This window comes from Cololabis saira, chromosome 22 (assembly GCF_033807715.1).
Source record: "Cololabis saira isolate AMF1-May2022 chromosome 22, fColSai1.1, whole genome shotgun sequence".
In the NCBI taxonomy this organism is placed as follows: domain Eukaryota; kingdom Metazoa; phylum Chordata; class Actinopteri; order Beloniformes; family Belonidae; genus Cololabis; species Cololabis saira.
The window spans coordinates 3,836,461-3,861,434 of record NC_084608.1 but is presented as its reverse complement, the minus strand read 5'-3'; the positions used below and the strand labels follow the sequence as shown (position 1 = coordinate 3,861,434).

At 43.8% G+C, this 24,974-nt stretch overlaps 3 protein-coding genes across 4 annotated transcripts in view; 2 read left to right on the top strand and 1 right to left on the bottom strand.

Annotated features, from left to right (window-relative positions):
• Positions 1-291: 291 nt before the first annotated feature.
• On the top strand, positions 292-2,775 carry LOC133423537 (tripartite motif-containing protein 16-like). The gene has a single exon (XM_061713747.1). The coding sequence runs from the start codon at positions 390-392 to the stop codon at positions 2,133-2,135; it is 1,746 nt and encodes a 581-aa protein (XP_061569731.1). The 5' UTR covers positions 292-389; the 3' UTR covers positions 2,136-2,775.
• Positions 2,776-5,208: 2,433 nt separating this feature from the next.
• Positions 5,209-7,900, bottom strand: LOC133423270 (uncharacterized). The gene is made up of 2 exons (XM_061713432.1): positions 5,936-7,900; positions 5,209-5,624 (listed from the first exon to the last, which is right to left on the bottom strand). Exon 1 carries the CDS (start codon positions 7,880-7,882, stop codon positions 6,515-6,517), a length of 1,368 nt encoding a protein of 455 aa, XP_061569416.1. The 5' UTR covers positions 7,883-7,900; the 3' UTR covers positions 5,209-5,624; positions 5,936-6,514.
• Positions 7,901-17,222: 9,322 nt separating this feature from the next.
• Positions 17,223-24,974, top strand: part of LOC133422987 (lethal(3)malignant brain tumor-like protein 4) — a 36,510-nt gene continuing 28,758 nt past the window's right edge. For both annotated transcript variants that reach the window (XM_061713060.1, XM_061713059.1), the window contains exons 1-6: positions 17,223-17,263; positions 20,336-20,408; positions 20,545-20,630; positions 21,725-21,829; positions 21,908-22,043; positions 24,539-24,630. In XM_061713060.1, the coding sequence (XP_061569044.1) occupies positions 20,381-20,408; positions 20,545-20,630; positions 21,725-21,829; positions 21,908-22,043; positions 24,539-24,630 (447 nt within the window). In that variant the 5' untranslated portion in view covers positions 17,223-17,263; positions 20,336-20,380. The remainder of the gene's footprint in view (positions 17,264-20,335; positions 20,409-20,544; positions 20,631-21,724; positions 21,830-21,907; positions 22,044-24,538; positions 24,631-24,974) is intronic.

The following is a 24,974-nucleotide window of genomic DNA, read 5'->3' as shown; positions in this document are numbered from 1 at the left end:
ACAAGGTGAAGGTTGGGGTCGTAGAACCAGCAAGAACTTTAATCTACTTTCACCCCTCGTTAAAACAACCAGGAAACCTGGAACGTGACACTGATAGTAGTTTGAAACAGGAACGTTTCCTGTTCTGAAAGAGGTCAAGGGTTTTTTTATCTCAGACATCTTATCCTGCTGGACTCTGAGCCTCATAAACCGGCAGATCCAGTCTGAGCAGGTTTCCTGGTTCCCTCCCCTGCAGACCTGCAGCTATAAGATGGGTCTGAACAACACGAGCTGAACACTGAGAGCTGACAGCCTTCGTTCTCTGCACACCTGATTTGTAGATCAGAGCTCAGACTAGTTTCAGCTTTGAGGAAGTTGAACTGTCTCAGTCTCAGTTACCGAGAGGAGAAATGGCGCAGAAAGGAGATCAGCTGGACCAGGAAACCTTTTCTTGTTCCATCTGTTTGGAGGTTTTAAAGGATCCGGTGGCTATTCCCTGTGGACACAATTACTGTATGAACTGTATTAAATCCTTCTGGGATGAAGGAGATAAGAAACCCCCCAGCTGTCCTCAGTGTAGAAGGACTTTCACACAGAAACCTGAGCTGGTGAAAAACACCATGTTAGCAGCTTTAGTGGAGCAGATGACGAAGACGGGACTCCAAGCTGCTCCTGCTGATCACTGCTATGCTGGACCTGAAGATGTGGCCTGTGATTTCTGCTCTGGGAGAAAACTGAAAGCTGTCAAGTCCTGTTTGGTCTGTCTGGCCTCTTACTGTGAGAAACACCTTCAACCTCATCATGATGTGGCTCCATTAAAGAAACACAAGCTGGTGGATCCCTCCAAGAACCTGCAGGACAACATCTGCCCCCGTCATGACGAGGTAATGAAGATGTTCTGTCGTACTGATCAGAAGTGTATCTGTTATCTCTGCTCCGTGGATGAACATAAAGGCCACGACACAGTCACATCTGCAGCAGAAAGGACGGAGAGGCAGAGAGAGATGGAGGTGAGTCGACAACAAATCCAGCAGGAGATCCAGGACAGAGAGAAAGATGTGAAGCTGCTTCAGCAGGAGGTGGAGGCCATCAATCAGTCTGCTGATGAAACAGTGGAGGAAAGTGAGGAGATCTTCACTGAGCTGATCTCTCTCCTCCAGAAGAGAAGCTCTGAGGTGAAGCAGCAGATCAGATCCCAGCAGGAAACTGAAGTGAGGAGAGTCAGAGAGCTGGAGGAGAAGCTGCAGCAGGAGATCAGTGACCTGAAGAGGAAAGAGGCTGAGATGAAGCAGCTCTCAGAGACGGATGACCACAACCAGTTCCTCCACAGCTGGCCCTCACTGTCACCACTCAGTGAGTCCACACACTCCTCCAGCATCAGCATCCGTCCTCTCACACACTCCTCCAGCATCAGCATCCGTCCTCTCAGGTACTTTCAGGATGTGACAGCATCTGTGTCAGAGGTCAGAGGTCGACTACAGGACATCCTGAGAGACACGTGGACAAACGTCTCACTGGCCGTTACTGAGGTGGATGTTTTACTGTCAGAACCAGAACCAGAACCAGAACCAACGAGCAGAGCTGGATTCTTGAAGTATTCATGTGAAATCACTCTGGATCCAAACACAGTAAACACACGGCTGTTACTGTCAAAGGAGAACAGAACGGTGACAGGCATGAACAAACTTCAGTCTTATTCTGATCATCCAGACAGATTCACTAATGTTCCTCAGGTCCTGAGTAGAGAGAGTCTGACTGGACGTCATTACTGGGAGGTGGAGAAGAATGCAGGTGGAGTTCGTGTAGCAGTTTCATACAAGAATATCAGCAGATCAGGGGGGTGGAAGGAAAGTTTATTTGGAAGAAATGACAAATCTTGGTCACTACGTTGTTCCTCAGACAGATATGTATTTTGGTACAACAACATCAGAACCTCCATCTCAGGTCCTCTGAGCTCCACAATAGGAGTTTACCTGGATCACAGAGCAGGAGTTCTGTCCTTCTACAGCGTCTCTGGAACCATGACCCTCCTCCACAGAGTCCAGACCTCCTTCACTCAGCCGCTCCACGCTGGAGTCACGTTTGGTTCCCCGCTCTTCGGAGTGTTTATTTACCCCCTTCCTGGTGAATCAGCTGAGTTCTGTAAACCCAAATAAGTCATGAAGATAATCGTGTTTCCTCTTCATGTTTTTATTGATTTTCTTTTCTTCTCAGAGACGATCGTCTCAAACTCTAATGGATGGAGGGACGTTTTTGTTCTATAAGTTGATGTTTTGTTGTTATTTCCTCTTTTGGAAGTTGTTCTTGTGTAGTTTCACCTGGGAAATATTAATAATATTAACATATTTTATTTCATTATAAAAACATAGAAATAAGCTGTGTTGTAATTGATGTTAACTGTAAGTTTGGATGTGTTTCTGGGTTGTATTTCTCTTTTCTTCCACTTCATGGACTCCAACAGATGACACACCAGACCTTCTTCATCTCTGATATCACGTCTGCATTCACACTCGTTTCCTCCTTCATTAGCAAATCAAAGGTTCTGGTTTTCTCAAGATAAAACTATTTTCCAGACATGAGAACAAAGTAAATGTTTCCAGAAATGTTAGTGACAGCAGCAACGCAGCAAACAGTTCAGTAAAGCCTGTAGTTGGTGTAAACTAGTGTGTCGGGGCCGGTAGTCATCGCTGCAGCTGCAGGACCAAACTAGATCTGCAGATCACATGTTGTTGATGACTCAATCTGTTGAGGATGTTTCATGTTTCACAATCTGGATATTTAGTAAGAAATAAAACTTCTGATGTTCTAACAAAGTGTTTTCTTCAGTCTTCATTCCAGGATTTGACAAGCACAGAGTTCATGTTCACAACAGATCATATTTCTGATATTTAAATGTGACTTTAATGATTTCACTGCTCTAGTTCTGGCCAGACTTCACTCAGAAAAGAGGCTTTAAATCTCCACAATCCTCTTTTCCTAGTAAATAAAGATGAAATAAGTGAATTAAAACAGTTGAATCTGAGTTAAATGGAGCCGTCTTGGGTGCAGGAGCCGCTGCAGGAACATGTTCTGCTTGGAAGATGCTGCTGCACGGTACCAGAGGTGCAGCGGTTCAGCTCCACTCTGCAGGGTGGAGGTCTTGGAACGTGGCTCAGGAAACCTCCCAAGATGAGTCACTTTACCGTCAGAGTGTTAACAACTGAGTGCACGTTGGGACACTAGATGTAGTAAATGTTTGACTTTTAATGGGCTGTGAAGCCTGAGAGCAAGGGTCAAGTAAACTTTGAGTTTCAATGTGCAGGTGAACAGAAGCAGCAATAAAAATGAATCATGATGGAGCCAGTGGCGTCAATTCAGTCAAAGGTCTGGCATGGCAAGGTTACGAGTCCCAGAAGTCTATGTAGCTGATCTGTGTGGTCAAGAAAATTTGAACTTTTTTAAATGCAGTCTCACTCACATCCTGCTAACTATGAATTCTACACTTTAACAACGAGTTGATCAATTCAGTCAATGCACCTTTACGCAATAATACGCATCCGTTTTCTGCACCACGGACAGCAAGCGGCAGTTAGAGAGCAGAAAAAGCGTATCTAACAAACGCAATTTAACTAATTCAGTTCACTTTATTCACTATGTCAGTGCAACTATATCACAGAGACATCCCAGTTTAACTTAAAACAGTTAGTGTCTAAATGCAAAAAGGAGAGGGAGGGAGCAGAAGAGAGAAAGAGAGAGAGTAAAAAAAGTCAAATATTTCCCTTAAACAGATTTATAAGAGGGTAGGGTGATTTGATATCTTACCTTAAGATGAACTTGCATAATTAAACCATCAGTGGATAACAGCCTCGTTAATAACAGCCTCGTTAATATCCTCGTTAACAGCCCGACTCTCTCTGTTGCCGGGGCAACATTGGACCATCACTTGCCTTCTTTTTTTGAAAAAAAAAAAAAAAAATTGCAGGGTTTCCTATGGAGCCACCCACCCTCAAAGTGAAATATTTCAAGCCTTTATTTGTTATAATTTTGGTGATTATGGCTCACAGTTTATGAAAACCCCAAATAAAAAATCTCAAAAAATTAGAATATTTTATGAAATCAATAAAGAATTAATCATCAAAATTATAACAAATAAAGGTTTAACATATCTCGCTTTGCATGTAATGAGCCTAGGTAATATATGAGTTTCACCTTTTAAGTTGAATATAAATTAACTTTTACACCATATTCTAATGTTCCGACCTTCACCTGTATATTCTACATCTGGGCTGATGTGGACGTACAAGCATAGGAGGATATTTCAGTTGCTAGTATGGTTGCCTGTTAGTTAGTTAATATTTATTTTGGTCAATCACAAGCATAAAAATCAACAAACAAGATAACACAGGTTTATCCCTGGTCAACATTGTGATTATTTTGACCGAAAAGGTCTGGGCTTGAAGCATAAAGCTGATCTTGCCCACCTTTTAACAGAATAGAATATACAAAAAGAACAAATAAAGTATAATAGTAATAATAATAATAATAATAATAATAATAATAATAATAATAATAATAATAATAAAAATAATAATAATAATAATAATAATAATAATAATAATAATAATAATAATAATGATGGCTCTGAAAACAGAAAGTGAAAAGATGCTAAGGAAACCGACAAAACCAATTTAGGTTGTCATTTCATCTCATACATGTGTACATTCTTCTTTGTTTGCTTATTGTGCTTCTATATACATGTATGTGTCCATTACCTTTGCTTTGAATAATATCTTGTATGCTTTTATTGAGTTTGCTAGTTTAAGGTCGTTGTCTAATGAGTTCCACAGTTTTACTCCTAAAACGGATAAACATCTGCCCTTTGTATTTGTTCTTACTGCTGTTGTGTCAAACATTGCTGTTCCCCTGAGCTCATGTTTGCCATTTCTTGGCTTGAAGTAGCCCAGAGGTAAATTGTTATAAGCCTTGTATATTATTACAGTGGTGTTCAGATTAATTATACAGGACTGTCTCAGAAAATTAGAATATTGTGATAAAGTCTTTTATTTTCTGTAATGCAAAAATGTCATCCATTCTGGATTCATTACAAATTAACTGAAATATTGCAAGCCTTTTATTATTTTAATATTGCTGATCATGGCTTACAGCTTAAGAAAACTCAAATATCCTATCTCAAAAAATTTGAATATTCTGGGAATCTTAATCTTAAACTGTAAGCCATTGTAGCCGGTTTGGGCTCTGCGTTGTGTTCTGATGGATGGATGGACGGACACAGGGACTCGGCAATGTTGTTCAGCCAGTTTATTTCAGAAATAAACCTGAAATAAACGTTGAAAAAAACTAGGCTTTAGTGTTTGCTCGGACACTAGAGCCTCGACGCCAGTTCTCTCTCCGTTGTCAAAAGCAAGAGCTGCAGCCACACTTAGACTACAGTACATGACGAATTCAAACAGAAAATATATAATACAAATACATATAACACACTTCACAATAAACACAAGACTAGCTGAATAACATATTTTATATAAAGTTAATAAAAGAATAAATTAAAATACAACAAACGTGGGAGCAACAGAAACATACCTGAAATAAACGTTGAAAAAAACTAGGCTTTAGTGTTTGCTCGGACACTAGAGCCTCGACGCCAGCTGCAATGAGGGGAAACACGGGTCAACAAATGGAGTGGTTTGTGAGTATGTGTGTGTGTGTGTGTGTGTGTCAGAGCGTAGAGCAGAGTGGGGGGGTCCCCACAATGCCATCAAAACAAGCCTCCGACAAATTAACCCAATTAAAAGAAAAGATTAAAAGAATCCCCCAAAACACCAAAACTGCTCACCAAAGAAACATATAACAACAAAACTTCAGACTACAACAATACTCCCCCGTTTGTAACACTTAAAGACACTTATAAAGACACTTATAAAACAAAATATGAACAGGTGGAAAATAATCCACTTACTTCTCTCTCCGTTGTCAAAAGCAAGAGAGCGAGAAACCGCGCGAAAGCAGGTGGATGACGTCACCGCGGTTGTGAAGACCCCACCAAAATAAGATAAAATTAACAAAATAAGACTGAAAATAAAATAATATGGAGTGAGGGATTTTTGATGGAATGCATATATATACACACTATTATATACCTGCTACATTCACCCCTCCTGAATTCCACCAAAATCCTGAGTGACTGACAGGACATATCATAACAGATAGGGACAACCAACATCACGAAAAAAAACTGGCACGGGTACACACAAAGATCTAATCTTCACATTCAGCTAAGAGCTGCCCGGTAAACAGGCCCAGAGAAAACAAAAGGTCGGCCAAACCCCAGTTTCTCCTAGAAATGTCTGGTGCCGCGTACACCAAACCACCCGGCCTACCTGAGTCCCAAACCAAACTGGTGAGTACATTCAGGAAGTACACCATAGCACAACGACAAAAAAAAAAAAAAAGTGAAAAAAGAGGGCGAACCTCTCTTTAAAACCAAAACATAAACAAAACAACCCCTCTAGAACAGAGTGGAAGCAAGCTATGAACCCTAACGAAACGAATAGGCAAACCCCCCCATGCTAAGAGGTTCCTGAACCATTGTTTCTATCAACCGGTCGACTTTTCTAACAACCCTCCCAGCACGTGTCCTGACCACACCCTGCATGTCTGGTTGCGTGGGTCCCTGACTGACTCGACCCCGTTCTTCCTCAACTCTGGGTAAGGCGCCAGGAATAACTGTAGGGGCATGGGCTGTGTGAACACTCGACACTGTATCTGACATATAAACTGCCGGCACTGTAACTGGTCTGAATGACTGGACACTACTGGCGTCAATCACCGATGCTGCATCTGGGGCAACTGACTGGTCTGGCTCTGTGTTCCTATCAGACTCATCTACCTCTGAATCAGACTGGTGACTGACATCTTCTGCTCCACTGAGGACCCATGCGCTCGTCCTATCTCCTGAATCCTCCTCCTCCAAAGAGTCGACGGTATCTTCCATTTGAGACTCGTCCTCGGAATCATCAAAACCATCCTCGGTATCTGATGGACCCCCTTCAGCAGACGTCACAGGCAGGAAACTGATATCCAGGAGAAGGTTGCGATGCACCACCCTTGTCCTTCCATCGCTATCCTCCAGCTTGTAGATATGAGTCTGTGGATTGCAGCCCACGACAGTATAGACTGTCGGTTCCCACTTGTCTGCGAGTTTCTTCTTGCCCCTCTCGCCTTTGTTGGCGAGAAGCACCCTGTCTCCCACATTCAAACAAGTCCCCTTGACCCTTCGATTGTAACCCCTGGCCTGCTTGTCTTGCTCCTTGATGGCATGTCTTTGGGCAATATCCGCTGCCTCGCGAAGGTGGGACATAAGTGTTGTCACATAGCTGCCGTAGTCAACAACCACAGGGTCGTGCAGGACCTGTTTGAACATCACATCGATGGGAAGCCTTGGAACCCGACCAAACATCAGGTGGAAGGGCGCATACCCAGTTGTCTCATGCACCGTGGCATTGTATGCAAACGTCAGGGTCTGTATCTGCTGGGGCCACTTGGCTTTCTCCCTCAGTGGCAGAGAACGGAGCATACTTCCCAGAGTCCTGTTAAATCTTTCAGTTCCTCCGTTCCCCATGGGGTGATACGCTGTAGTGTGTGACTTGGAGACTCCCGACAGTTTGAGCAGTTCTGCAACCAGATCACTCTCAAAATTGGTTCCCTGGTCTGTGTGAATTCGTCCTGGAAATCCATACACACAGAAGACGTTATCCCATAACTTCTTAGCAACCTGCTTCGCCTGTTGGTTGGTGCAGGGAAAGGCGTGGGCCAACTTAGTAAAATGATCTGTCAGGACGAGAACATCCACTGAACGTTGCTTGTTATCCTCCGCACTCCAGAAATCCAAGCACACTAGTTCCATAGGAGCGGAAGTCCTGATACTCTCAAGCGGAGCTCTGGCAGAAGGTTCTGGTGTCTTGGCCAGGATGCACCTCTGACAGCACTTCACGTAGTCTTTGATCTGATGCTCCATTCCGGGCCAAAAGAAGCGCTGTCTTGCAAGGTGGATCGTTCTTGCCTGCCCTTGATGTCCGGCAAAGTCATGCACACCACTCAAGGCCTTTCCAATCAGATTCTGGGGCAAGACGAACTGGTGTCTCTTGTGTTTACTCAAGGGGTCCTTAACAGTCCTGTAAAGCACCCCATCGACAACCTTGAGTCTCTCCCACTGTTTGATAAGCGCCAGGGCACCTCTGTCCAAACAGTTTTTCTCTCGCCTTGAGGGTCTCCTCTGTCGATCTAGAAAAGGCATGACTTTGGATATGCTAGGGTCAAGCTCTTGGCTTTGTCGGAGCTCTTCCAGCGAGAAAGCAGGAAGCAGATCTTGCCCACATGGAACCAGGTGTTGCACGGACTGAATTAGTTCTGTCGCCCTGGACTCCACAGCTGCGTCCCAATGACTATGAGAACCAATTATAGCTTTCACAATGTCTTTACACAGGGGCTGGGGACAACGGGACTGAGCTGCAGCGCCCCGTTTTGCCTTCTTAGTTTGTTGACACTGGACTTTCAGACGGAAGACATCCTGAACTCCATTCACTCCAACTTCATCAGACTCCGCAAGCAGATTGTTGTAGGACTCCGAGACAAGTCTATGCCCAACTGGCTTGGCAAACGGATCACGACTGAGGGCGTCAGCCACCACGTTCTTGGTTCCGGCAATGTGCTTCAGACTGAATGTATAAGGAGCAAGCTTTGCTACCCATCGTTGCTCACAGGCGTCGAGTTTGGGCTTGGTCATTATGTACGTGAGTGGATTGTTGTCCGTCCACACTGTGAAGGAATTGCCCTTCAGCCAATGGCTGAATTTGTCACGGACACTCCACTTCAGCGCCAAGAACTCAAGTCGATGAGCTGGATAATTTTTCTGAGAGCTGCTCAGTGTCTTGCTTGCGAATGCTATGGGTCGTGCTTTGCTTTCACCAGCTGGTATTTGTGACAACACTGCTCCGAGTCCGTCCAAGGAAGCATCGGTAGACAGAATCAGGGGACGTGAGAAGTCGGGGTGTGCAAGGACCACACAGTTCAGCAGACTGTCTTTAAGACTGACAAAGGCGATGTCACACTCCGGAGTCCAGTCATCAGGTTTGAGTTTCCTGAACGTCCCTGCCTTCACATTGACTTTCTTCTTTCCTCTTCTCTTTTGACCAGCAGTCAGAGCAAAGAGAGGCTTGGCGATGGAAGAGCAATTAGGGACGAAATGTTGGTAAAAGAACACCATGCCTAAATAGGACTTGATCCTCCGCACTGAGGGTGTACACCCATCATCTTCCATTAGATCAGACTTAGACATCTTGGATATTACTTCCACCTTTGCAGGATCCACAGCCACACCACTGCCATCTATGATGTGACCCAGGAACTTGACAGACGATCGCATCAGGTGACACTTCTTGGGACTCAATTTTAGGTTGTGGTCTCGCAAACGTTGGAAGACGACCTCTAACCTCTGCAGTGCTTCGTCTTCAGTTGACGCAAAAACAAGCAAATCGTCCAAATAACATAGCAAACTGCTGAAGTTCAGATCCCCGAATATACTCAGCATCATGCGCATAAAGGAGGCTGGACTATTGCATAGCCCCTGCGGCATCCTATTATACTCATGCAGACCCAGCGGTGTGGTAAAGGCTGTGTATTTTTTGTCCTCTTCGGCCATGGGGATGTTGTAAAAGCCGGACGTCAAGTCCATCGTGCTGAAGTAGGCGTTTCCTCCCAAGGCGGCCAAGCAGTCTGACTGGTGTGGAAGGGGATGGGCGTCCTTGAGTGTCCTTGCATTCAACCACCGGAAATCGGTGCAGATCCTCAGGTTTCCATCCTTTTTCCAAACCATCACCAGCGGTGAGGCATACTCGCTCACAGACTTCCGGATTATCCCTTGCTCCTCCATGTCCGTCAAGACTTGACGTAGTTTCTGGTAGTGAGCAGGGGGTACTCTTCGGTAAGGAAGGCGGAACGGGTGTTCGTCAGTCAATCGAATGCGGTGGACGAAGCCTTTTGCCTCACCGCAGTCCATCTCATGCTTGGAGAACACATCATTGTAGCGCTCAAGCAGCTGGACTAACTTCTCCTTCCCTGTTTGAGTGGTGAGACAGTGTTGTATGTCAAGGTTGTCGAGGCCAACATCCCGCAGCCTCTGCTCGAGATCAGAAGGACTGGTTGATGTTTGACACTTGGCTGGAACAGTCTTGTCAACCTGACTAGAGCCTTGGAGCAGCTCAAAATCCTCCACAGCCAGACAGGGGGACACATCCGCCAGCTTACAGTTCCTCTTCAACGTAACTGGTCTATCAGACAGATTGGTGACCTTCATGGGGATCCACCTATCACCCCACAGAGGTGTCACGATACGACCAACCATGATGTTACGTGGCATGGACTTGGATGAGGTCGGTTCCACCATCACAGTGCTTCCTGGTGACATTGGAGTATTGTTGGGCAGCTTACCCCAAACAAGGTGTTCTTGCATCGCTAGAAGAGTGACTGATTGTTTGAGCTTGACTGTGCCAATTTTGTCCGGTAGCTCCTCACCCCTCCAACGGGATGTATTAGCCATGACGTCTAAAAACTGTTCACACTCTGGGGACGAAGAAAGGCTGCAGACGGAGATGAGGCGCCAGTAATCATCACTGTTCTTCAACTTGTGCATGAGAAACTTGATGACGTTTGTGCCGATAATAAGATCATCTCGCTGGCCTGGCACCACAAGGACTGGAACGATGCAGCTCTCTCCATACACCTTCAGTTCAACCTCGTACAAGCACTTTGGTTTAGTGAGTTTTCCTCCACAGCCCACTAAGACCACTTCCTGAGTCATAGGTCTCCGTTCTGACAATACTTTCTCACTCAGCATTCTTTTCTCTGCTTCTTCACTGAGAGTACAGGCCATGGAACCTGAGTCAAGCATCCCTCGCATCTGGAATGTATTATTTACATTGACTGGAGCATAGAATAGCTCGTCGTATGGCTCAATTCTCTGTGTCTTCTGTGCTATTACTTTCACACCGGCCGGTGCTGTACTGCACACTTTCACATAACACTGTTCAATTTCACTGTCACTTCTGAGGGTTTGTTTGTCCTCACCCACACTTCCCCTCTTCCAATGCGGGCCAGTTAGTTTAAAGGCTTCTGCTCTCGAGGTGGCTGTGCGGCTTGGTCCTTCCGTCCGTTGGTGTAACTCGAACAGTCTCTCTTGATATGGCCTGACTTGAAACAAGACAAACATAGGCGGTCCCGCATGCAGTGTGCCAGAGTCGAGTGTTCCACAGACTTGCAGACTCTACAGTGTCTCCTCTGTGACTGGTCAGACTGGTGCTGTCTATAGATCGGCTGGTTACCTTGAGCCATTGCCTGGCTGTTCTGAATGAGTGTGCGATCAAGGAGGCCAATCAGAGTCCTGAGACAATTATCATCGAACTGAGGAGCAGATGTGACACTCGCTTCAGCCTGGACAGGTGGCATCACAGGCTGGCTGGGCATTGATGTCTCCTCAGACACGGGTGCTTGAGCATGAGCGGTGACAGGCCTCACCGGGCCAGGACGGTGTGGTCTGGTGGTCAGTCGTTCTCCCGTCTCGATCTGATAACGGTCAACGTGCTCCTGTATTTCACCAGCAGTCCATTTCTCTGGCGCTTTGAACCGCAGCACTGCAGCAAGGGAAGGATCAGGACAATACTTGACAAACATCATAGTCACCTCTCGACAGGGATCATCAATATGTCGCCCTTGTCTGCTCAGACCTTCCTCAGCTGCATCAACAGCCTTGTTAAGGCGGATCCAGTACTCAACTGGGTTCTCTCCTACCACAGGCACGGTGCTATAGAAGTCTGCAAGAGGCATACTGGACCATGACACACCACTGAAATGCTGTTTCAGTATGTCAATGATAACCTTCGGGTTCTCATGAGGTTTCAGTGAAGGATTGCTACGGAGTGTTATTTTTACGATGTCTTTGGCTTTGCCCATCAATCTAGACAACATTTCCTGATGCTGCTCTCCTAGCTGTATGCCCCTTTTCCTCAAGTAGGTGTCCATGAGCTCCTCCCACTCATGCACCGTAAGCTTGTCAGACCCATCTCCTCTGTACACTGGAGGCTCTCTCACATCAGACTGCATGACTAACTTCACACCAGTCAGATTAAGTGTGGAATCAACAAGTGACTGGCCTGTACCTGGGTTCTGAACCCGTACCTGACTGTCTTCACTTGTCTGACTCTTCCCCTTTAACTGAGCTGATATAGAATGTCCTACTTCTAGGGCAATCTGTGTGATGAGACTACTCAAAGCTGGGCTACTCACATCTGGGATGACTGACAGAGTTTCAGTGGGCATGTGTGTAATGAGTGGACGGCTAGGTAGATGAGTGGAAGTGAACACTGGGGAACCTACATTGTCTGGAACACTAACTGGATGGGTGGATCTGGGTGCTGGTGACCTCACCTCTGGTCTTACATCTGGGGAATTAAACAGCTGCGCCCCCCTTCCAAGACCAGTAACTGGAGAGTTAAATAGCTGTGACCCCCTCCCTAAAGAGTTAAACAGCCGGACGCCCCTCCCCAAACCAGAAATCGGAGTGTTAAATAGTTGGGCCCCCCTCCCAGAACCAGAACCAATAATATGAGCCGATTCCCCATTTACAGCATTGTAATCCATTTTCTTGTTTTCTTCCAAATAACTCATCAATGCAAAAAAAAAGAAAAAAAAATATATGTATATACTGATTTTTCACAATAACAAAGAAAGTAATTTTCAGTTGTCTTTTTCTTTCACGTGACACTTTACATTTCTTTTTTTTTCTTTTTTTTTTTTTTAGTTATACTTTTCCATTTCCAGAAAAAAAATATAGGATCATACAATAACCAAATCCTTCCCAAATGCCCTTGTCACTGTGACAAAGTTACTTCAATATAACCTTCTTAAAAGAACTTTAACGTTGTTGTTGGCTGACCCCTGGCGACCAAGCTGGCGTTGATCTTGATGCATCCGGGTCGTCACGGCACCAATGTAGCCGGTTTGGGCTCTGCGTTGTGTTCTGATGGATGGATGGACGGACACAGGGACTCGGCAATGTTGTTCAGCCAGTTTATTTCAGAAATAAACCTGAAATAAACGTTGAAAAAAACTAGGCTTTAGTGTTTGCTCGGACACTAGAGCCTCGACGCCAGTTCTCTCTCCGTTGTCAAAAGCAAGAGCTGCAGCCACACTTAGACTACAGTACATGACGAATTCAAACAGAAAATATATAATACAAATACATATAACACACTTCACAATAAACACAAGACTAGCTGAATAACATATTTTATATAAAGTTAATAAAAGAATAAATTAAAATACAACAAACGTGGGAGCAACAGAAACATACCTGAAATAAACGTTGAAAAAAACTAGGCTTTAGTGTTTGCTCGGACACTAGAGCCTCGACGCCAGCTGCAATGAGGGGAAACACGGGTCAACAAATGGAGTGGTTTGTGAGTATGTGTGTGTGTGTGTGTGTGTGTCAGAGCGTAGAGCAGAGTGGGGGGGTCCCCACAATGCCATCAAAACAAGCCTCCGACAAATTAACCCAATTAAAAGAAAAGATTAAAAGAATCCCCCAAAACACCAAAACTGCTCACCAAAGAAACATATAACAACAAAACTTCAGACTACAACAATACTCCCCCGTTTGTAACACTTAAAGACACTTATAAAGACACTTATAAAACAAAATATGAACAGGTGGAAAATAATCCACTTACTTCTCTCTCCGTTGTCAAAAGCAAGAGAGCGAGAAACCGCGCGAAAGCAGGTGGATGACGTCACCGCGGTTGTGAAGACCCCACCAAAATAAGATAAAATTAACAAAATAAGACTGAAAATAAAATAATATGGAGTGAGGGATTTTTGATGGAATGCATATATATACACACTATTATATACCTGCTACACCATGATCAGCAATATTAAAATAATAAAAGGCTTGCAATATTTCAGTTGATTTGTAATGAATCCAGAATGTATGACATTTTTGTTTTTTTAATTGCATTACAGAAAATAAAGAACTTTATCACAATATTCGTATTTTCTGAGACAGTCCTGTATCTTGCAATTGAAGTGTATTGTTTTGAATGAAAAGTGGGTTAGTCGATGCAAGATAGTCAGCCAAGTTTACAATTGTAATTGCTTTTTTTTGTAAAATATAGATGGGTTGTCTGTCTGTACAGTCATGCAAGTTCAATGCTATCAAAGCACTTTAAACTTTAAATCAAAGCATTTTGTTTTTTCATATTAAATAAATACATTTCTAAGCAGTTTAGAAGTTTTGGGGGTGTCCCTTTATTTTTGTGCCTGTGCTGCTGAAATCGGGGCGTCCCTTATTTCTATTTCTGAAAGGTGGCAACCCTAGGTGGATGCTGTCAAATAATTGTGTTTTTTTGTGAAAGGGAAATTGAAACTTTGCAACATCTTTTCTTTCATTGTGATTCAGTGCAATATTTCTGGAGTGAGATGCAGAGCTGGCTACAGTCCAAGGACATTGAGCTACATTTAACAGTGAAGACAGTTTTATTTATGGGCATGCCAAGTAGTGGCATGACCATATTGCAATCGTCCAGAATGGCCCAAAGGGCAATGTTGCTAGCATTTTGCTAACAAGCTAAAGTCGCAAAAGTCCCACTGTGCACCAGCGGGTGTACAGCATGACCCCGCTCTGATGTGGAAAAAAAAAAATCCCCAAAAAATAAAACACACCCGAAAAAACGAGAAAAAACATGAAAATGAAGGTGATATAATGGTATACAGGAAGGTTTCCCTTTTCTTATTCCGCATGCTTTTTTCGTCCGTTAATACGGCCCGAACCGCAACGTGCACCCATGCATGGCATACATCGTTAGATGCTTCTACATCGTGCCTCGATGGGCATTACTTTTCTCAGTCAAAACTGTTACCGTGGCAACGCTAGATGCCAAAAACCAAAAAAAGGGCGAAAATTCGGACGCTTATTGCTCGACCAAATTTTATCGTAGAGACATCGTTCAAATTTACAAACACTCGGCCTGATTGGCACTAAAGGACCGTACAACTTCATCATGCTACGTATTAGGGTTTTTGCGATATTTAACTTTCAATTAAAAAAAAATTCCATTTGACTTTGGACGCTTGTTGCTAGGCGACAGGTTATTGTAGAGACATCGTACAAATGTTTCCCGACTCGGCACGTGGTGGACTTCAACATATTCAAATTTCATTAAGCTGTGACGTTAGATCATTAGATACGTCTCCATCGTGCATCGATGGGCATTACTTTTCTCAGTCAAAAGCGTTACCGTGGCGACGCTAGACGCCAAAAAGCGCGCCCCATTAATAACTATGAGGAGCACAGGAATGAATGCAATACAACCGTAAACACCTCAAACTGACATAGAACCACCCTGAACACAACCAATACAGCCCCAAACCAAAGCAGCAAGAGGGGACGAATGGGCTGTAGGGCATGCCCATATAAAAATTTCCTGAAATTTTCTAGTTGGTGTTTTTGTTGAAGACAAGAATTTGGACTTTGTCCTTAATAATTTGGTGTTATTGGGAAAGTTCTTCATTCACAAATGTAGATATTTTAAGACCGAACCGTGTTTGACCCATTGGAGAAATGAGCCAAAGCTCTTGAGTAAGTCCTTGAGTCTTGTTAAAGAAAAGAAAGCCCTCAAACTGTTTTCTTTACTTGAAAGATATGATTTAATATGAGATGGCCCTTGTGAGTTTTTTTTTAATTTTTTTTATTTGATGTTGTACAATAATTTACGACGGAGTATTAGGGCCAAACTAAGACAAAAAAATTTGGAAATTACGAGAATGAAGTCATAATATAATGAGAATAACGTCGTAAAATTACGAGAGTAAAGTCATAATCTTGTGAAAATAAAGTCGTATTAAAATAAAGTCGTAATATTACGATAATAAAGTCGTAATATTACGAGAATAAAGTCGTAATATTACGAGAATAAAGTCGTAACATTACAAGAATAAAGTCATCATTTATGAGAATAAAGTTGTAATATTATGAGAATAAAGTTGTAATTTATGAGAATAAAGTCGTAATATTATGAGAATAAAGTTCTATTTATGAGAACTCTAACAGGAAGAGCATCTTCTCCCTGTGTTAAAATGAGGAATATTGAGCATCTTATGAAGTTATAGTTATATATTTATAATATATTTAATATTTTGACTTAATTCTCGTAATATTACGACTTTATTCTCAAAATATTACAACTTTATTCTCGTAATATTACAAGTTTATTCTCGAAACATTATGACTTTATTCTCATATTATTATGACTTTATTCTCGTAATTTCCTTTTTTTTTTAATCTAATACTCCGTCGTAATAATTAGATTTTCAGTGTATATTTTGTAATACTGATGTTGCTCAACCCAAGGCAAAAGTTTGTATTTCTATATATATATATATATACATATATGTACTGTAGGTATGTATGGGTGTATGCGTATGTATGGGTATACATATATATATGTGTGGTGTGATTATGTGTGTAAGTAGATCTATACATAGATACAGTATAGTGTAAATAAGTACATTTATATAAATATTTATATGGGCATGTGTGTACAAATATATAGATATATTCAACTATGTGTATGTATGTATGCATGTATAAGTATGTGTGTGAGTATAATTACAGTATATAATAATAATAATAATAATAATAATAATAATAATAATAATAATAATAGTAATAATAATAATAATAATGTTATTTAGCAGTGTGAGTACAGTGTGTGAATATTTATAAATACAGGTTAAATGATCAGTGAATGGGGGTAGGACTAAATAAGTTTACACTTCTTCCTACTCCTTTTTTGGCACATGTAAATCAAGATAGCAAGTTTTAAAGGATGAAATTCTTTGTTTTGTTGTTTTGTTTCCTTAAACTTCTCATGAAGTGTTGTTTCTTTCTTTTTTTTACATGTACAAAAATAAAATAAATCAAATCAAATCAAATCAAATCAATTCTGATACGACTATTATGTGCCTTGTTTGTTTGTATCTATGTTTCAATAAAAAAATCAAATAAAATAAAAAAAGGTGGATGCTGTCCTGTGTTTTTGGTGGTAGATGATGATTTTAAAATCAGACCAGCTCCCTCCCCGCCCCGCCTCCCCGCCCTCGCGAGCATGCGCAGTGCGCTCCTTCCTCGCTGTTTCTGTTCCGGGTGTCAGCGCGCTGAGCTGGACCGAATCGGTCGGTAAGTTTTCGCTCCACACTTCGGTTCCGGAACCTCCCCCAGCGCTGGTTCCGTGTGTCGGGCTCCAGCCGCCCCCTCCCTCCCCCTCGGCGGACTGGCATTCCCCGGGAGGCCCCGCGGCGGGCGGTGGGGGGTCACGGATCAGCGCTGATCCCCTGTTTCCTGGCTGGAGCCGTCAGCACTGACATGGCGGGACACCCACCAGGCCTTCACAATAAAAGCCCTGCGGGACACCCACCAGGCCTTCACAATAAAAGCCCCGGGGTGTTCTGCCAACACCCAATGGTTTTCTACCTTTGCAGAGCTACAATTTTACTGTGTTTTACTCCCTAAACCACTTCCTTTTCCCCAAAGTGGTCCTTGTTGCTTGCCAGGCCGTCATTGTAAATAAGAATGTGTTATTAATGACCTGCCTGGTTAAAGCAGCACTATGTAACTTTTCCCTTAATCTAATATTTCATCATCATCATTGTGATGGAACATCAACTTCCAACAGGTTTAATGAACCTCTGTCATGGTCTGAGGGGTCTGTATCTCCTTCACTGGCACTATGTAACTTTGAGGAGCATGGTAGGAACCCTTCCACACTAAAAAACTACACATTTTTACGGCTTTGACTGCTTTATGGCATACGTCACTTCCCCCTCCTTCCCCATTCGTAGTCCAGACCAAAGCTGGGCGGGGTGTGGAGCTCAGAGCTCAGCAGAAGCTGGTGTCATGGCCCAAGCAGCGGAAAAACCCAAGAAAATACAAGTTTTATCGGAGGAGGCGAAATAAAAGAAAGCGGGAGAGTAACAAGCTAAATGCCCGGACAAGAATAAACATTGGCCCGGCGTTCACTCGCTGGCGTGAGCTGAAAGACGAGGAGGGATGTCCGACAAGAGAGACAGAATTGTTATGATACAAATGTAAATGTAGAGTTCTATGTTCAATAAGAATCTAAATTAGAATGTTTTCACATTCGTCTTGAGTCAACAACAGACACACAATAATAATAGTGATCATAAAATTGTGTAATTGGCAATGAGGAAGCTTTATAAAATAATAATACAATTTGAATAGAATTACAGCACTAGAGGAAAGAATGCAATGCAAAGAAAATGTATAGAACATTTCTAGTATTTTTCCTGAGAACTGTAAAATTGTGCAGGGCTGATCTGCAAAACATTCAGTTAAGCTGGGCATAGACTGTGCGATATTTTAAATCGTTTGATTCAGCCCCATGTCACACTGCACGACTAGATGGCTGAGTTCAAAAGTTCACACCCCACGATTTATGGTCTCACACTGTACGACCCGATGCTCTGATGCTCCGTCTGCGACCACTATACGATCATAATCCTCACGACGGACCTCTGGAACTCGAGGCCGGTTTTGGGGCAGGGGTGGGCTGTGTCCACCCAAACGTGCGTCCTGCCCACCCGATCAAAGGTTATGGGGATCCTTTATTTTTTTATAATTTTATTTTTTTATATATATAAAAATAAAACACTAGTCTGGTGAGAAGGTGTGCGGGAGTTTTCTTTTTAAATTGGCTGCAGCTTTCCTCCTCCAACGCACCTTTCTGCATATCCGGTGTGCAAAAAGTTTTCTACTTTGGATATATATAAAAAAAATCCCCAAATATCTACCGTTTCTGGTGGGCACTGCGCATCATTTTTAGACGCAACAATGAACGCATACCGCAAAAGTTGTGTCTCGGCAGAGGGACCCGACGTCCCAGCAAATGAACAGCGCACAGAGCGCACACTAAAGGCTGATTTATGGTTCCGCGTTACACCAACGCAGAGCCTACGACGTACGGTACGCGGCGACGCGCACCGTACGTGGAAATGCGGTCTTTTTTTTCTGCTATTAAAACATGATTTGTAATGTGAATTTGCAACACTTAAACTACAAATAATAGTTTTTGACGTGACATCAGAGATTGCGCATGCTCTCGAAAGGATGAGGCAAATCGGGTCGTAGCTGCTTCAACTGTGCGACTCCTTCACGAGGAGCGACCAGGATTTCAAACACGCTTGATTTTCTTGCAACCACACGATTCGTGATCGTGAGCTCGACGTGAGGTGTTACTCTCTCGTCGTGAGGTGTTACTCTCTCGTCGTGAGGTGTTAATCTCTCGTCGTGAGGTGTTAATCTCTCGTCGTGAGGTGTTAATCTCTCGTCGTGAGGTGTTACTCTCTCGTCGTGAGGTGTTACTCTCTCGTCGTGAGGTGTTACTCTCTCGTCGTGAGGTGTTAATCTCTCGTCGTGAGGTGTTACTCTCTCGTCGTGAGGTGTTACTCTCTCGTCGTGAGGTGTTACTCTCTCGTTGTGAGGTGTTACTCTCTCGTTGTGAGGTGTTACTCTCTCGTCGTGAGGTGTTAATCTCTCGTCGTGAGGTGTTAATCTCTCGTCGTTACCCCACGTTTACTGCACGAGGCACGACCAACGATTGGGTCGAAATCCGGCCCGATCCAAAAAATAGTCGCAAATCGGTTCAAAACGAGCCGACAATCGCACAGTGTCTGCCCGGCTTTATGTATGAGTGTTGTTGTGCTTACTGACCTGGAAGCAGTTTTATTTGGTACACTGGGCTCAGAAACCTGTCATCATGTTTTCCTTTGGTAGTGACGAAGCCGCTCCGCTTGACTGATGCTCGGACCGTTTAGCTGACACATTAAAGTCGGTCCTTGGTTGGATACGGGTTGCAGCGTCAGACAACGGTAGTTAACTAGTTATGTAGCTCTGCAAGCAACCATCATCCACCATCTAGTCAGTGTTACCTTACTGTAATTAGACGTCAACGTCAGGTTTTTAGTGTAAACCCAATTTTCTTTTCTTTTTAAATATTTTTATCGCCAATTTTTCCCATTTTCCCCCCAGTGCTTCTGCCTAAGTCAGTCCTGGGCATTGCTCCCTCTACCAACCCCCGGAGGCCCACACTGCGCTCAAGCCTCATTCTTGGCTTGAGGAGTGAGCAGGCCGCTTCTTTTCCAAGCTCCACTCGTATATTTGGTTCTACGTGAAATGATTGATCACATTGATGACCTTTTGATGACCTTTTGTTTTCATTTCCTGCCTGAACAGAAAAGAACCAAAGAAGAAGAAGAAGAGGAAGAGGAGGTCGAGGAAATGAAGAACAAAGTGAGCAGCACTCAAGGTATGAGCAGCTGCTGGTCCGCCTGGGCCCCCCTGCTTCTCTGATTGGCTGCCAGGATGGCGGCTGACTCGGCGTGTTTGAGCTTCTGTGACTCGGCGTGTTTGAGCTTCTCTGACTTGGCGTGTGTGGTTTACAGTGAGTGTGAAGAGGCGGTCCTGGTCCTGGCAGCAGTACCTGAATGAGCAGAAGGCAGAAGCGGCGCCGGCCTCCCTCTTTACACAGGTAACAACCGGACAGCTCTGCCCTCCCTCTTCACTAATGGAGCTTTCCCACTAGTACCTACTCAGCCCGACTTGACTCGACTCGGCTTGGTTCTTCTCCACTAGGGGTCTAACGTGCCGAGTACATACTTTTCTGTATCTATTCTGCCAAGGTTCTAAGCGGCTGAGTCGTCTGTATCTGACGTCGTCACCCTACAGGCCACCGATTGGTCGGGGGGTTGGAGTCAGACGTCTGAGTCAGGAGGAGGAAATCAGAGAAAGAGCGACTCGTGGCTTCTTGTTCATTTTATTCAACAGGCAATGGCAGGAAAAGTCTGTTTGGTGATCCAACTCTGAGGTGCAGAGTTAATCATAAACCTGGTGGCTGAGGAGAGAATCAAAAGGGATCCAGACGGCCGATAAGGAACAACCAGATCTACCAGGAGCTCTGTCTCTTCATAGCTGCTCACGGCTCCAGCTGATTTCTCATCAGCGCCGACGAACAAAATAAAAAAAAAGCGTTGCCGCTTGAAGCTTCTCTCACTCTCATTTTTTAACTTGATATCGAACACAAGTCACAGATCCAGCAGCACATCTATCATCTCCTCCAGGTTCTACATCTTTAGTGTTGTCTTCTTCGTTTAGATCACACAGTCAAATACGTCACAGCAGCTTCAGTCCAACCTCCTACTTCTGATCTGGGTATTGAAAATAAACGAGGAGGAAGCGAGTGGAGGTGGTACGAGGCGTGCCGAGGCGTGGCGTGCCGAGTAGGTGCTAGTGGATAAGCGCCATAAGTTTCCCGAGTTCGGGTTCTTCATACTCCGAGTTCAGCGAGTTCGGGTCCAACTTTCTCTAAGTTTCCGGAGTTCGGGTTCAACTTTCTCTAAGTTTCCGGAGTTCGGGTTCAACTTTCTCTAAGTTTCCCGAGTTTGGGTTGAACATTCTCTAAGTTTCCCGAGTTTGGGTTCAACATTCTCTATGAGTTTGGTGCTGGTCCTTTCTTTGCCTGGTTTTTGGATGAGGCAGGAGTTGGGTAGGCTCAGTTTGGTCCAGTTCTCTGGGTAACACACATTGATATCCAACTGAAACCCGTGTTTCCCCTGCATCTCCCAGGCCCAGTCCTTTCCCAGCAGGAGGAGCGGGTTTAAAGCGGGCCTGAAGCTGGAAGGCATCGACTGCCTGCACCCCTCCATGTTCTGCGTGCTCACGGTCGCCGAGGTAACGCCTCTCTTTCTCTCACGCAATCCAAACAACCTGTGTGAGGAGGACCAAGCAAGTTCCCTGTCTCTCTGCCAGGTGATTGGCTGCAGGCTACGTCTCCATATCGACGGCTACTCGGAGTGCTATGACTTCTGGGTAAATGCTGACTCGACAGACATCAAGCCCACGGGCTGGTGTAAACAGCACAACCACAAGCTCCACCCACCCAAAGGTGAGGAGAGGACAGTCCTCCATCCACAGGTGAACCAACCTGATCTCACAAAAAATCTGTGAAATGTCCACGAACTCCCACCACTATTTTCTGTGGCACCAACACGGAAAAAGTAAAATTCTGTGTGAGCACCACGGATATTGTACCTATGTGAAGTCAATCGGGATCCGTTGTCATGATATTTACACGGATTATTACATTATTATTATGTACAGGACTGTCTCAGAAAATTAGAATATTGTGATAAAGTCCTTTTATTTTCTGTAATGCAAAAATGTCATACATTCTGGATTCATTACAAATCAACTGAAATATTGCAAGCCTTTTATTATTTTAATATTGCTGATCATGGCTTACAGCTTAAGAAAACTCAAATATCCTATCTCAAAAAATTAGAATATTCTGGGAATCTTAATCTTAAACTGTAAACCATAATCAGCAATATTAGAATAATAAAAGGCTTGCAATATTTCAGTTGATTTGTAATGAATCCAGAATGTATGACATTTTTAGGGCCCGAGCACCTTCAGTGCGAAGGCCCTATTGTATCTGTAGGAATTTTTTTTCTTTTTCTTCTGACGAAAGGAGGGCCTTTTTGCCCCCCTAAACGTGCCCAAAAAGTCACCAAATTTTGCATGCAAGTCAGGCCTGGCGAAAAATTTGATATTTAATGGTTTACATTAATGGGCGTGGCAAAATGGCTCAACAGCGCCCCCCGGAAAACTTTGTGACTCAAGCCCCACAATACGGTTTGACGTACATGCACGAAAATCGCTACACACCTGTATCAGTACACAACTTAAAGAAAAGTCTCTTGGCGACATGGCCGAAACCGAACAGGAAGTCAGCCATTTTGAATTAATCGTGTCACTTTGGCGCAATTTATGCCATTCCTTCGGCAGTTAATACGGCCCGAACGTAACGTGCCCCCAAGTGTGTTATATATCAAAATGTGCGTCTCCATCCTGCAACAACACGCATTACTTTTCTCTTTCAAAAGCGTTACCGTGGCGACGCTAGACGGCAAAAAGTGCGCCCACCCTTCATCTGGTTGTTTCAGACCGAAAAAACTTTGCGCCTCAAGCCCCAGAATACGGTGTGACGTACATGAACGAAAATCGGTACACACCTGTATCATGTCGCAACTTAAAGAACAGTCTCTTGGCGCCATGGCCGAAACCGAACAGGAAGTCGGCCATTTTAAACATTCTGAATTAGTTGCGTAATTTTGGAGCAATATGAGCCATTCCTTCGAGAATTAATACGGCCCGAACCGTAACGTGCACCCAGGTGTGTTATACATCAAAATGTGCGTCTCTATCCTGCCACTACGCGCATTACTTTTCTCTTTCAAAAGTGTTAACGTGGCGACGCTAGACGGTTAAAATCCCACCCCCCTTCATCTGATTGGTCCATATTTGATAGTTCCCCAAAAGTCACCAAATTTTGCATGCAAGGCAGGCCTGGTGATAAATTTGATATTTTATGGTTTACATTAATGGGCGTCGCAAAATGGCTCAACAGCGCCCCCCGGAAAACTTTGTGCCTCAAGCCCCACAATACGGTTTGACGTACATGCATGAAAATCGGTACACACCTGCATCATGTTGCAACTTAAAGAAAGTCTCTTGGCGCCATGGCCGAAACCGAACAGGAAGTCAGCCATTTTTAATTTATTGTGTAATTTTGGCGCAATTTATGCCATTCCTAATTTACCATACCAAATTTTACATGCAAGCCAGGCCTGGCGATAAATTTGATATTTCATGGTTTGCATTAATGGGCGTGGCCTAACGGCTCAACAGCGCCCCCTAGAATACTTTTCTCTGCCATAACTTTTGAATGGTTTGACATAAAGAGTCGTGGGTGGTGTCATGGGACTCGGTATAGAGTCATTGACCATAATTGGTGAAAATTAGCCCCGCCGCTTCTTCTGATTGGTTGTCCCTATTTCCTGCTATAACATTTGAATGTTTTGACATAGAGAGTCGTGGGTGGTGTCATCAGATTCTGTATGGAGTCCTTGACCTTCATTGGCCTGAACTAGCCTCGCCCCTTCTTCTGATTGGTTGTCCCTTTTTTCTGCTATAACTTTTGAATGGTTTGACATAGGAAGTCGTGGGTGGTATCGTTTCTGATATGCTTATGGGGGGCGGTGGCCGTGAGTGCGAGGGCCCGTTCATCGCTGCTTGCAGCTTTAATTGTTTTTGTAATTGCATTACAGAAAATAATGAACTTGATCACAATATTCTAATTTTCTGAGACAGTCCTGTATATACATAATAATAATGTAATAATCCGTGTATATATCATGACAACGGATCCCAATTGACTTCGCATAGGTACAATATCCGTGGTGCTCACACAGAATTTTACCATTTCCGTGCTGGTGCCACGGAAAATAGTGGTGAGAGGTCGTGGACATTTCACGGATGTTTGTGAGATCAGGTTGGGTGAACAGCCTGACTCAGCTAACGGCGTTTGTCTGTCTGCAGGTCACAGCGAGGCAGAGTTTGACTGGCAGGGCTACCTGCAGTCCACGGGATCTGAAGCTGCTCCGCCCACCATGTTCACCTGTGGCTCTGCAGTCAGTACACACCTGTCTGTCCACCTGTACCAGGGCCAGCCCAAGCCTCCATGGGGCAAAATTAGATCTTGGGGCCCCTCTATTACTGCCAATAATACTGATTATTGATCATTCAAACACCCACTATAAACTTATTTCATGTTCTTCCCTGTCATTACAAATACACTTGTAAAACTAGATGGAAGAACTTTTTGTTGTAGTTAGATTGTAATCCACAGGGATTAAGACCATGGAAGCTACGGAAGAGTATTAGGGCCTGACAGGAGAAAAATAAAAATAGTATTTTAGAGGAGGAAGATTTTTTTTTTCATTATGCACTACGAAATGTCGAGAAAAAAGTCGAA

Bases quoted from the DNA above. Each gene is read 5' to 3' on its own strand.
- LOC133423537 (XM_061713747.1), top strand. From the start codon at position 390: ATGGCGCAGAAAGGAGATCAGCTGGACCAGGAAACCTTTTCTTGTTCC.
- LOC133423270 (XM_061713432.1), bottom strand. From the start codon at position 7,882: ATGGAACTAGTGTGCTTGGATTTCTGGAGTGCGGAGGATAACAAGCAA.